Genomic DNA, 13,290 nt, shown 5'->3' with positions numbered 1-13,290 from the left:
CCAGTCTCAGCCTCTGCCTCCCTCCAGCCTCCCCCCAGTCTCAGCCTCTGCCTCCCTCCAGCCTCCCCCCAGTCTCAGCCTCTGCCTCCCTCCAGTATCTGCCTTTGCCGCCTCCCCCCCCGCATGCGCAGATCTCCGGTCTGCATTAGAGACACTCCCACGCTCCTTATGAATCCACTTACCTGCTCCAGTGCCCGCCGCCATCTTCCTGGCTCACGTGAGTATCCTCTTCTGACACCGGCTTCCATCACGTCCTCCGCGGCGTCCTGCTGTGAGCTCTGCATGTGACGTCCACACAGCAGTGGACGCAGCACAGAGGAAGGAGCTGATTGGTGCGCGCCTGTGACCCCGGAAGTGCAGGCGCCGGCAGTTCCGGGGTCAATCAGCTCCCTGTGCTCGGTGGCCACAAAAAAAAAAATGTAAAAAAAAAAAAAAAAAAAAAAAAATTTTTTTTTTTTTTTTTTTGCTGCCAGAAGGTGCCGCCCCTCACAATCTGCCGCCCTAGGCACCGGACCACGGGTGCCTAATGGTAAATACGGCCCTGGGTAGAGGCAGACCCTTCCATCCCTTTAGTTGTGCTATAATTTTCCTAATTAGCGGGCCATAATTTATCTCGTAAATTGATTCCACTGTTCTTCCTATAATAATTCCCAGGTATTTAAGTGATGTCTGTGCTATAGGAATGCCACATACACAACCATCTCTTGCATTCCCCCCTTTTAGGAACAGGATCTCACACTTTTTTTTATTCAATTTGAATCCTGAGACTAATCCAAATTTTTCAATTAGGGCTAGAGTCTGTGGCAAATCCACGTTAGGGTCCCCCATATATAGTATGACATCATCGGCAAAAAGCGCTGTCTTTATTTCAGTTCCCCTTACCTTAATCCCTTTAAAACTATTCGGGCCCTGCAGTATTCTTGACAATGGTTCAATGGCCAAATTGAATAGAAGGGGAGATAGCGGGCAGCCTTGTCTTGTTCCCTTCATCAAAGGGAACACGTCTGATAAAAAACCTGGAGTGTGTACCCTAGCTCCCGAGTTAGCGTAAAGATTCCTAATGTAAAGCCTCATTTTGCCTACAATCCCTGTGGCCTCTAGTACTTTGTCCAGCCAGCTCCAATTTACATTGTCAAACGCTTTTTCTGCGTCGAGTGTAACTAGAGCGGGTCTTGCCCCCCTCTCTATCTGTTCCAATCTCACCGCATCCACCACTAGTATTGTCTTCCGGATATTAGTGACAGCATTTCTCCCTTTAATAAACCCTACCTGATGCTCTGTAATGATCCTTGGAAGAATCATGACCAATCTATTAGCCATAATCTTAGATATTATTTTTAAATCCTGGTTTATAAGTGATATGGGTCTATAACTAGAGGGATCATCCAGGTCTTTAGTTCCCTTAGGGAGTAATTTGATATATGCTACATTTGAATTTTTAGGAATTTCCTTTCCTTCCAAAAATGCATTAAATACAGCAGTTAAATCCGGCGAGATCAGATCTCTCATAGCCTTATAAAACTCGCTGTTAAAACCGTCGGGGCCTGGTGCCTTGTTGGTATTAAGCTCCCCGATTGTTCTAGTCACCTCCTCAGCTGTGATATCTGCATTTAGGTCACTCAGATCTTCCTCTGTTACGCTAGGCAAGTGCACTTGTCTTAACCACTCTGCCTCGTCAGTCATGTCATTGTTTCCTGGCCCATATAGTTTTCTATAAAAATGTCCCAGCAATTGATTAATTTCCTTAGGATCTGTGGTCACCTCCCCCCCCTTTCTTTTTAGTTTGGAAATCACTGTCATTTTCCTGCTACCCCTTGCCAAATTTGCCAGCATCCTCCCCGCCTTGTTGCCAAATCTATGTAACTCTGCTTCCCTGTGCGACCAAAATAGTTGTTCCTTTTTTTTGGCCCATTCATCGAACCCCCTTTTCGTCTCCAACCATCTGACTTTTGTCGTGGGAGATCTATTTGCCAAATACTTTGCGTATGCTACCCGCACTGCTTCACTCTGGGCATTATAATTCTCATTGGTTTTCCTTTTGATCATGGCCGCATATCCAATCAGGCGACCCCTCAAGACCGCTTTTGCCGTTTCCCAGTATAGCACTGGGCTCCCTTTGTGTTCCTTGTTTTCCTCTGTGAATTCTCCCCACCACTCTTGTAATACCCTGTGTAAATGATCTTGTCTGAGAAGAAACGATGGAAATCTCAATATGATATCTGTACCTCTCTTGAACTTCTGTGTGATACCCAATCTCACCGGACTATGATCAGATATCACCATGTTTTCTATCACACATTCTTGTGCCCCATAAACTAGGCCTTGAGAAATCCAAAATTGATCAATACGCGACCAGCTATCATGAGGATGCGAGAAGTGTGTATATTCTCTATCATGCGGGTGAGCTAATCTCCAGATGTCCTTCAAACCCACGTCTTCTAATGTTACATCCCTATGGTCCGGCCTTCTGTCCACATCCTCTGTCCTCTCCTTCCCCCTCCTCCTGTCTTCAGCTGAGTCTGGAACTGTGTTAAAATCACCTCCCACTATGATGTTGGTCTCCCCATCTGCTAGTATGTTGGCCTTTATGCCATCATGAAATATGCTCTGTTGGGAGTTTGGACCGTAAACATTGTAGATACTTAATTTACCCGCTGGACTAATGATTGTTAAATGTTGCCACCGTCCCTGATCGTCTGCCTCGTGTGTCACTACTTCATGGCTGAGCTGTTTATGTATTAGAATCATTGTCCCCGCTTTCCTACCGTGTGCCTCTGCCCCATATACAGTACCCACCCAGTATTTCTTCATGCGGAAAAAGTCCTCCTTCCTCAAATGTGTTTCCTGTAATAATGCAATATCTGTTTTTAGTCTTTTCAGATGTCTTAGTATCATTGCTCGTTTGTTAGGAGATCTCAAGCCTTTAACATTCCATGTACATACCTCCCAACCGTCCCGGATACAGCGGGACAATCACGCTTTGCATTGTTTGTCCCGTTGTCACGGGCGGGACGGCCGTCTCCCGGGCTCCGCCCACCCACTCTCTCCCCGCCTCCCTGCTTTTCCCTCCTACCATCCTAACACGTGACGTGCATAACAGAGAGGAGCGCGCTGCCCGAAACTGCTCTGTGCTGCTGCTAAGGTATGTAAACATAATCTCCCCAGCGCTGATTCCCCTCCCTCCCTCCCCCCCCCCGGCCGGAGCCTCTCTGTGCGGTCGGCCGGCCGCCTGTCTGAGCGGGTGGCCGGCCGCCTGTCTGTGCGGGCGCCCCCCACCACCTGTCTGTGCGGGCGCCCCCCGCCGCCTGTCTGTGCGGGCGCCCCCCGCCGCCTGTCTGTGCGGGCGCCCCCCGCCGCCTGTCTGTGCGAGCGCCCCCGGTGCCTGTCTGTGCGGGCGCCCCCCGCCACCTGTCTGGGCGGGCGGCCGGCCGCCTGTCTGTGAAGGCAGGCGGCCGGCCGCCTGTCTGTGAAGGCGACCGGCCGCCTCACTGTGGCTGCCTGCGTGTCCATGCTGGAGGCCCGCCGGCTGCCTGCGTGTCCATGCTGGAGGCCCGCCGGCTGCCTGCGTGTCCATGCTGGAGGCCCGCCGGCTGCCTGCGTGTCCATGTTGAATGGGTGTGGATGGGGAGTGGATATGGGCGTGACTGTGAAATGGGTGTGGTTAGGGGGCGTGGCCTAAAAATTTGCCACGGCGCGCTGTGCGCGCCGCAGACTTTGTCCCTCTTTTCCTTCTTTAAAAGTTGGGAGGTATGCATGTAGTTATTTGTACCACATTTGCCTTTGTATTTTGCTCTTACTACTTCCTCCCCTGTGGGCCCTGAACTCACAAGAGACGAGACAATTATTGCCAGGTATAGAATTTGCCCCCCAGGCTTGACATATTTTTTCCCCACCTTGTAGGTATAACAAATATAACAATAAACAAGTAACTGTAAAACAAGTTTCTCTATCGTTTCATTGGGGGACACAGGACCATGGGTTATGCTGCTGTCACTAGGAGGCTGACACTAAGTAAACATAAAAAGTTAGCTCCTCCCTAGCAGTATACACCCCGAGCCGGAGGCGGGCTCAGATCAGTTTTAGCTTAGTGTCGTAGGAGGCTGATGTGGGCCGTCTCAGCCCCCCTCAGCCATTTGTGTTTTTGCGCTTTTTTCCTTTATTTCGGCGCCGCTCATCGCTCTCATACCTGTCTTCTTTTTCTCTGCAGGTATTCTCTTCACTCATCCTCCGCAGCCCTGTGGGTACCGCTCCCCAGGGTCGCAGGGGCTTGAGATTTCGGGCCCTCTCCCCCGTCCATCCCCGTGGTACCACTCCTGGGGTTGCGCGTGTGGGCAGGTTGTCGTGGGCACCCCTGATTCGCCCTGCGGTATCACCCCAAAGGGCGTACAGGGGCATACAGCAGGGATGGAACCTCCGCAGCGTTTGTAATCCGATGGGGCCCTTTTCACGCTGCCTTCTCCTGCAGGGGGGCTGCTTCCCCCATCATGATGTCCACTTCCCTGCCTCAGCACGCTCTCCCCCGGAGTCCTCAGTTTTCCTGGATGAGAGCACTGTACACAGGCAGGGGCAGGGCGCCCTGCCTGCACCGCATCCGTCGCTGGGCCGGCGCCGCCGAGAACAGGTAGGACCGACCTCTCCTGCACCTTTCCCCCGGCCCTCTCCAAAATTTAGGCCCCGGTCTCGGCCTAGTCGCTCCGGCGTCCTAGCCACGCCCCCGCTGCAGCGCTATTGGCCGCCGGTCGTCTGGCCCAGTCTCCTCCCACTGCTCAGCCTCCTGGCTTGTGGTGGGGGCTGTGGATCCTCCGTTTTTTCGCGCCTGAACGCTGCTCCTCCCCCAGCCTCCTCCAGCGTCCCCTCGCCATTTTAGCCTGTGTCTGGTCCCCTGAGGCTGCAGCGCGCCGGCGTTCTCCCTCTTCTGGCCAGCTCACTCCTGGACTCCCTCTTCTGGACTGGTGGGCGGCACACAGGACCTGGGTAAGCCCTGCTCCTAAGGAGTAGCCCTCACTAGGTAGCGTTCTCTGAGCTGAGGGACGAGTTAACCCTCTCCTGTCTCCTTCCTAGCAGCCACCAGGGAGAGTACTTTTTTCAACATGCCTAATGCTAAGTCCACCCGACCCAAGCAGGCCCCCTTTGCCTTATTTTTTGCATGCTCCTCCTGCAAGACCAAATTTACCCAAGGCCAGGACGCCCCACTAAGCTCCGTCTGTTCTTCAGACTCGCAGCCTCCGCAGGACCCCTCGGCCGACGCTTCTGATACCGCAGACGCCACAGCGCCAGATGCTACAGGGCCCTGCGTCCCGCCCCCCCCCGACTGGCTAGCATCCCTGTCCCAGTCCGTAGATTCCCTCTCTGAGGCTTCTCGGACCATCGCGCAAGCACTGCGCCTGCTGCCGTCGCTCGCCCAGACTCCCGCAGACCTGACGCAATCGCCTCCGGAGCAGGTGAGCCCCATCGCAGGGACCTCCTCGGCTGCTCAGAAGCGGACCCGCCAGGTCTCGCCTTCAGCCTCTTCCCAGGTTTCATCTTCATCCCCAGGTCCAGACCATCATTCCTCCGGGGAGACTTCTGACCACTCCGATGATGATTCCGATGCAGCACCCCTGCTGCACTCAGAGCAGGCGGCTGATATTCGGAGTATGGTGAATAGCCTGATAGAAGCAGTAAACCAGACCCTAAAGGTACAGGTGGACCCCGTCTCCTGTCAGAGCACCCAGGTCTCGTTTAAGCGGATGAAGCGGGCCCAAAGCGCATTCAGCGGACATCCAGAATTCGCTGAGTTACTGCTCAGCCACAGGCAACAGCCGGACAAGGTATTTACCAGCGGTAAGTCCATTGATTTGCATTATCCCTCTCCTGAGGGTCTTCTAAAGTATTGGGCAGGCTCCCCTGTGGTCGACCCCCCAATCTCCCACCTGTCTTCTCACACAGTCCTTCCACTCACTACCGGTACGTCTCTCAAGGACCCCACGGACCGTACTATTGACAGGTTGGCCCGTTCCGCCTTCGAGGCAGCGGGCACATCCCTCTCACCGGCCTTTGCCTCGGTTTGGGTTGCGAAGGCACTAATGTCCTGGGCGGACACGCTACGCTGCGGACTCCGCGCCAATCCGGACCTGGTCCTCATCGCCTCGCAGATTTCCCTCGCGGGTGAGTACCTGCTCAATGCAGCCCTGGCATCTGCCAATTGCGCGGCCCAGGCCGCCAGCAACAATGTGGCCATCCGTCGAGCCCTCTGGCTCCGGTCCTGGAACGCGGATGCGGCCTCTAAGAAGTCTCTGACTTCCCTGCCCTTCCTAGGGGAACGTCTTTTCGGAGATAAGCTGGACCAGTTGATCTCCGATGCGACGGGAGGAAAGAGTACATCTCTCCCCCAATTGCGCCCCAAGCGCTTCCAGAATCGGCGCCCCACGGCTCGTTTCCGGCCCTTTCGCAGCTTCAACTCCACTCCCCAGCCGCGAAAAAGCCGCTCTCCTCCGAGAGACAGGAGGACCCCGTCATTCAAGACCAATCCCGCCTGGCGTTCACGTCCCCGCCAGTCCACGAAATCCTCTTCCGGTTACCGCCGACGCTCCTCCAAGTGACTCGCGGTCGGCGTGCAACAGCGCCAGACTCGTGGGAGGGCGTCTGTCTCGTTTCCAGCATGTGTGGATCCCCCTGACCGCCGATGCCTGGGTCAGGGAGATCATCACATCAGGCTACAAAATAGAATTCGAGTCAAAGCCACCGAGACGTTTTTTCCTATCTCGCCCTCCCGAGTCTCCCGCGCGGGCTCGTGCGTTCTTTCACTCCATAGACTCCCTCCTCCAAGCCGGAGTCGTGGTACCAGTCCCTCCCGCAGAACGTTTCAAGGGGTTCTATTCCAACCTTTTCGTGGTCCCCAAGAAGGACGGCTCTGTCCGCCCCGTCCTCGACCTAAAGCTTCTAAACAGGTCGGTGAGGCCTCGGCCATTTCGAATGGAGTCACTCCGGTCCGTGATCGCGTCCATGGAGGTCGGCGAATTCCTGGCATCGCTGGATATTCAAGACGCCTATCTTCACGTCCTTATAGCCACCTCTCACCAACAGTTCCTCCGCTTTGCGATAGCGGAAGATCACTTCCAGTTCACGGCTCTTCCTTTCGGCCTCGCATCCGCCCCCAGAGTCTTTACGAAGATCATGGCGGCTGCCATGTCCGTCCTACATTCCAGGGGTGTTATGGTCATCCCGTACTTGGACGATATGTTGATCAAAGGTTCTTCTTTCAAAGACTGTCGTCTTGGGGTTCAGGTCACGATCGACACCCTTTCACGGTTAGGGTGGCTGATCAATCGGAAGAAGTCCTCTCTGACCCCGGCCCGACGGATCACCTTTTTAGGCATGGTATTCGATACCACCCAAGGGCGAGTTTTCCTCACATAGGAGAAGATGTCCTCCCTGCAACGAGGCCTCCGCGCTCTCCGGTGTCAGCGCCAAGTTTCCATCAGGTTCGGCATGCGAGTCCTCGGTCGTATGGTGGCGGCGATGGAAGCGGTTCCCTTTGCACAGTTCCACCTCCGGCCCCTCCAGCTGGCCTTGCTGAAGAAGTGGGACAGATCTCCCTTTTCTCTGGACCGCAGGTTTCATCTTTCGCCGGAGACCCGCCACTCCCTCCGTTGGTGGATCAATCAACGCAACCTCGCGTCAGGAAGGTCATTCCTCCCGCTCCACTGGAAGATAGTGACCACCGACGCCAGTCTCCAGGGATGGGGGGTAGTGTTTCGGCATCACACAGCGCAAGGCCGATGGACACCGCGGGAGAGCTGTCTCCCGATCAACATTCTGGAGATAAGAGCCATCCGGCCAGCCTTGCAGCAGTTTCGGCACCTAGTACAGGGTTGCCCGGTCAGGATCCAGTCGGACAATGCAACGGCGGTGGCGTACATCAACCACCAAGGTGGCACAAGAAGTGTCGGGGGGATGCGAGAAGTCAGGAAGATTTTGCACTGGGCCGAGTGTCATCACTCCCTGATCTCAGCGGTACACATCCCAGGCGTGGACAATTGGGCAGCGGACTTCCTCAGCAGGGAAGGCCTCGCCTCCGGAGAATGGTCCCTCAACCGGGAAGTCTTCAACCAGATCTGCGACAGATGGGGAGTTCCGGATGTGGACCTAATGGCCTCCCGGTTCAACTGTCAGGTTCCGCATTTTGAAGCGATGCCGCGACCGCTTGGCTTTAGGAGTCGACGCCCTCACCCTGTCATGGAGCCAGTTCAGTCTCCCGTACATCTTCCCTCCGCTCCCTCTGATCCCGAGGGTCCTCAAGAAGATCAAGGCAGAAGGAATACCAGTCATCCTAGTGGCTCAGGACTGGCCCAGGCGAGCACTCAGCTCCGTGGCGTCTTCCAGACCGTCCAGATCTCCTGCAGCAGGGACCTCTTTTCCATCAGAACTCAAAGGTCCTAAATTTGACGGCCTGGCCATTGAATCCTGGGTTCTAGCTTAGGCTGGTTTTTCTTCAAGAGTGATACAAACAATGATGAGGGCCAGGAAGCCATCTTCATCAAGAATATACTACCACACGTGGAAGGTCTTCTTCAGGTGGTGTGAAGAGCACAGCATTTCTTCTCCTCTCACCTTCTCCCTTCCTTCCGCATTGGCATTCTTGCAGTCAGGCCTAGATGCGGGTCTCTCGCTCGCAACACTAAAGGGCCAGGTATCGGCTTCGTCAATCCTGTTCCAGAAGCCACTGGCCTCTCGTCCACAGGTTAAGACCTTCATCCAGGGAGTGGCCCACCTGGCCCCGCCGTATCGTCGGCCTCTAGAACCATGGGACCTTAATCTAGTCCTAGGGTCGCTTCAGGGTCCCCCCTTCGAGCCCTTGCGGGATTCTTCCCTTTCTCACCTGTCTTGGAAGGTGGTGTTCCTCGTTGCCATCACTTCTATTCGAAGGACGTCAGAGCTGGCAGCTCTCTCTTGTCGTCCCCCTTTTTTGATTTTTCATCAGGACAAAGCAGTTCTCCGGCCAGATCCATCTTTTCTTCCAAAGGTGGTCTCCCCGTTCCATCTAAACGAAGAAATTGTCCTTCCGTCCTTCTGTCCTGGTCCCTCTCACAGCTTGGAAAGGTCCTTGCACACCCTGGACCTGGTGCGCGCCCTTAGAATTTATGTCTCCAGAACCGCGCCGTTCCGTAAGTCGGATGGTCTGTTTGTCCTTCCTTCTGGTCCCAAGAGGGGTGAATCGGCATCCAAAGCCACAATTGCCAGATGGATCCGTTCTGCCATATCTGAGGCCTATCGGATTCGGGACAAGTCTCCGCCGCGGGGGGTAAGGGCGCACTCTACCCGAGCAGTGGGAGCCTCTTGGGCGATTAGGCATCAGGCGTCGGCGACCAGGTCTGCAAGGCCGCCACCTGGTCCAGCATGCATACCTTTACTAGGTTCTACAATGTTCACACCCAAGCATCGGCAGATGCTAGTTTTGGGAGAAAGGTCTTGCAGGCAGCAGTTGCACACCTGTAATAGGGTGACAGCATTCAATTATAGTACAAGCCCGCCGAGGGAGGTCGTTGTTTTCTTCCTATCTGCGGTGCTTCTGTATTCCCACCCAGGGACTGCTTTTGGACGTCCCATGGTCCTGTGTCCCCCAATGAAACGATAGAGAAAGTAGGATTTTTGTGTACTCACCGTAAAATCTTTCTCTGAGTCTTCATTGGGGGACACAGCACCCACCCTGCTTGGTTTTTTGGTTGTTTAATTGCATTTGCCTGCCATTTTCAGCGGTCTTATGTTCATAGACCTCTTGTTCGCACGGCTGCATTATTTTAGTTATAACTTTGTTTTATGTATGGTGATTCTAGTACTCCTCCTACTGCTTGTGCACCAAACTGATCTGAGCCCGCCTCCGGCTCGGGGTGTATACTGCTAGGGAGGAGCTAACTTTTTATGTTTACTTAGTGTCAGCCTCCTAGTGACAGCAGCATAACCCATGGTCCTGTGTCCCCCAATGAAGACCCAGAGAAAGAGATTTTACGGTGAGTACACAAAAATCCTACTTTTCCCTTCTGGGAAATTTTTGGCTCTTTTCGCCATGCTGATGACTTCCCCTTTTCCTAGCCAAACTGTTGAGCTCCCTAGTCACCCCCCTTAGAGTATACGTTCTAGCCCCGGATTCACATGAGTCACATGAACGAGCCTTAAATAATATGTCGAAAATAGTACAGTACGACAAAACCTCTATAAGAACTTCAAGTCCAACTTAGCTCTACTTTCTGGTGGCCGTCCCAGCACTCAGAGCAGACAGATCCACTTCATTTACGCCTGGAAGTCGTTCCTGGACAAAGGCGAGTGAAAGTGAGAGTGAAAGTGAATCTGGAAGTGAAACTGAAAGTAAGCGTGAGACAGAGCGAGTGTGGGACTGAAAGTGAGTGTGAGACTGAAAGTGAAACTGAGTATGGGAGTGAGTGTGAAACTGTAAGTAAGCGTGGAACTGAAAATGAGACTGAATATGTGTGAGACAAAGTGATTGTGGGACTGAAAGTGTGAGACTGAAAGTGAAACTGAATATGGGAGTGAGTGTTAAACTGAAAGTAAGCGTGAAACTGAAAATGAGACTGAATATGCGAGGGGGGAAAGAAGAAAAAAAAGAAAAAAGAAAAAAAAAAGAAAAAGTGTGGGACTGAGTGAGTGTGGGACTGAACGTGAGTGTGAGAATGAAAGTGAAACTGAATATGGGAGTAAGACTAAAAGTGAAACTGAATATGGAAGTGAGTGTGAAACTGAAAGTAAGTGGGAAACTGAAAATGAGACTGAATATGTGTGAGACAAAGTGGGTGTGGGACTGAAAGTAAGTGTGGGACTGAAAATGAAACTGAATATGGGAGTGAATGTGAAACTGAAAGTAAGCGTGAAACTGAAAATGAGACTGAATATGTGAGGGGGAAAAATGTGGGACTGAAAGTGAGTGTGGGACTGAACGTGAGTGTGAGGATGAAAGTGAAACTGAATATGGGAGTAAGACTGAAAGTGAAACTGAAAGTAAGCGTGAAAGCGAAACTGAAAATGAGAGAGTGAAAGCAAGAGAGCGAGAGAGTGTGAGAACAGGACCAGCAATATCTAGTTCAGTTCAGTTATCATGAACCATTCCCAACAGTTAGTCTCTGTGTTCCGAGCGAGGATTATTTTGTTGTACTGGGCTCAATCTCCTTTCCTCTCTACTCTCCACCCGCGATTGCTCCTCAAAGCTTCTCGGGTCTTTCCCTGGGCCTCTTGGGGATCCTCCTCTGCTGGTTTCTTCTCCATTATTTCCTCTTTTTTGTCCGTCAGCCCGATTCTTATCCTGTTCTGCCATGAGAGTACGCTCTGCTTCTTTATAGTCTTTGTAATATGCAAACGAGCCATTGAGATTTCTGACTTTCACTGTGGCAGGGTATAGCAGTTGGCACTTGACTTTTTTGTTATACAGGAATGAACATACTTTGCTGAACTCTTTTCTCTTTCTGGAGACTTCTGCTGAATAATCTCCGAAAATTAGCAGTCTGTTGCCTTGGTAATGCAATGGTCGCTGTCTGTCTCTAAAGGCCCTCAGTATTTCCTCTTTATGTTTATAATCAAGATATTTGACTATCACTTGCCTAGCTCTCAGCGGGGCTTTCTTGTTTGGGTTTGGATCCTCTCCCCTATTCGCTTCTTGTTGTCTCAGTGGTCCCACTCTGTGCGCTCTTTCCACTCTGAATTTAGCCTTAATGCCCAGGGCCTGAGGTAACTCCTGTTCACATATGTTATCCAGCTGTCCCAAAGATACCGATTCTGGCAGCCCCACAATGTGCAAATTATTGCGCCTTGATCGGTTCTCTAAATCTTCCGCTTTATCTCTCAAATAATCGTTAGATTTCACTAGAGCTGCTATTTGCTCTTGCATAGCCAGTATTTTCTCCTCTGAGTCAGATATTCTCTGCTCTGTTTCTGCCAGTCTAGATGCGTGTCCACTAATCTGCTTTTGCATAGCTGCTAGGGATGTTTGTATGGCTGTTTCAATGGCCACTTTAATCTCTTTTGACAGATGTGATGTCACTTCTTCAGCCAGTTTTTTATAATCAACATTGAGCTCTTGTGCATGCTTGTCTTGGCCTGCAGGTGGTGCTGTTTTCTTAGTTCTCTTATTCTGTGCTGGGGGTTTTCCACCCTCCCCCATTTGTTTACAGGATTTAGATAATGGTGTGGCCGGCTGTTTCTTGTTTACTTTAGAAGGAGTGTTACTTTTTCTGACATGCAGCTTCTGCTGGCGTTGATCATGATTAGACACCTTATACTGCGTGTCTGAGTGATCAATCCGGTCTCCAGCGTCTCTGTGCACCCTTTCCCTGCCGCACTCCTCCTCCTCTCTCTCTTGTTCCTCCATGTCACCTTCCTCTATCCATTGTGTTTCTCCCTCTTCAATCCCCTGCAGCGATTTCTCTCCTGCTCCATCCTCCCCCGACCCCCCGCTCCCATCTCCTTCACTTCTCCCTCTCCTGCCTTTCATTACCACATCTTGCACTGGGGACTCCGGCTCCTCCTCCATCAGGCTCGTCGGCGCCATGACAGTCTCCTCTTCTCCACGCTGCCAGTCAGGATCTCCACTCCTCCAGGGCCCCTCACCACCACCAGCACTCCTCAGTAAGTACCGCTCCATAGCTGCTTGCTTCCTGCTACCAGACGTGCTGCTCTCAGCTCGCTCACTTGCCCGGGTATGTTGTTTATCGTCGGTTTCTCAGAGGGGTGTCGGGAGCTTCCCCTCTATGCTGCCTCCTCAGCCAGGACCGGATCCGGAAGTCTTCCCTGCTTTTTTCACCCGTTGGGGGTCATAAAAAAAACAAAAACAAAAAAAAAAAAAAAAAAAAAAAATCGCATCAAAAACGCATGATCACAAAACATGTGTTTTTGATTTTTTTTTGTCCACAGGGTGCGTTTTTGGTGCATTGTTGTGGTCACCACAATAATGCAGCGTGCGGTCATAGCCTAATATGCTGTGCTGTGAGCTGGACATGGATGATAGTGCTAAAGAGCCGTGACTGGAGATACAAGCCCTGGTGGTGTGAGTCAGTGATGACGTATGTTAGTACGCGCCCAGATGGGCCAGTGTTTATTGTTTTCTGCTGCAGGTTTGTTTGCTGTTCTCTGACTGAAAATAAGAGCCGCACATTTACTGTATGTCTGTCATTGCCGTGCCACCCTGGTGGAGGATGGGGGCATTCTGGTTGCTAAGAGCAACAGCGTGACAAGTATAAACCTAACAAGACGGGGAGGTTTGCTTTGGATCTACGAAAAAAATGTTGGTCCCTACAAGAAGCTCTA

General features: G+C 52.2%; 1 protein-coding gene across 4 annotated transcripts in view; it reads left to right on the top strand.

Annotated features, from left to right (window-relative positions):
* PTPRO (protein tyrosine phosphatase receptor type O) overlaps window positions 1–13,290 on the top strand; it is a 468,010-nt gene that overhangs the window by 289,431 nt on the left and 165,289 nt on the right. The window contains exon 1 of one of the 4 annotated variants that reach the window (XM_075343484.1): window positions 12,349–12,612. The exons of the other annotated variants lie outside the window; for them this stretch is intronic. Coding sequence (XP_075199599.1) covers window positions 12,354–12,612 — 259 coding nt within the window. The 5' untranslated portion in view covers window positions 12,349–12,353. Of the gene's footprint in view, window positions 1–12,348; window positions 12,613–13,290 lie in introns of those variants that run through there. 4 annotated transcript variants of the gene reach the window in all.

Source organism: Anomaloglossus baeobatrachus, chromosome 4, assembly GCF_048569485.1.
Source record: "Anomaloglossus baeobatrachus isolate aAnoBae1 chromosome 4, aAnoBae1.hap1, whole genome shotgun sequence".
In the NCBI taxonomy this organism is placed as follows: Eukaryota; Metazoa; Chordata; class Amphibia; order Anura; family Aromobatidae; genus Anomaloglossus; species Anomaloglossus baeobatrachus.
This window is presented reverse-complemented; position numbering and strand designations above follow the sequence as displayed.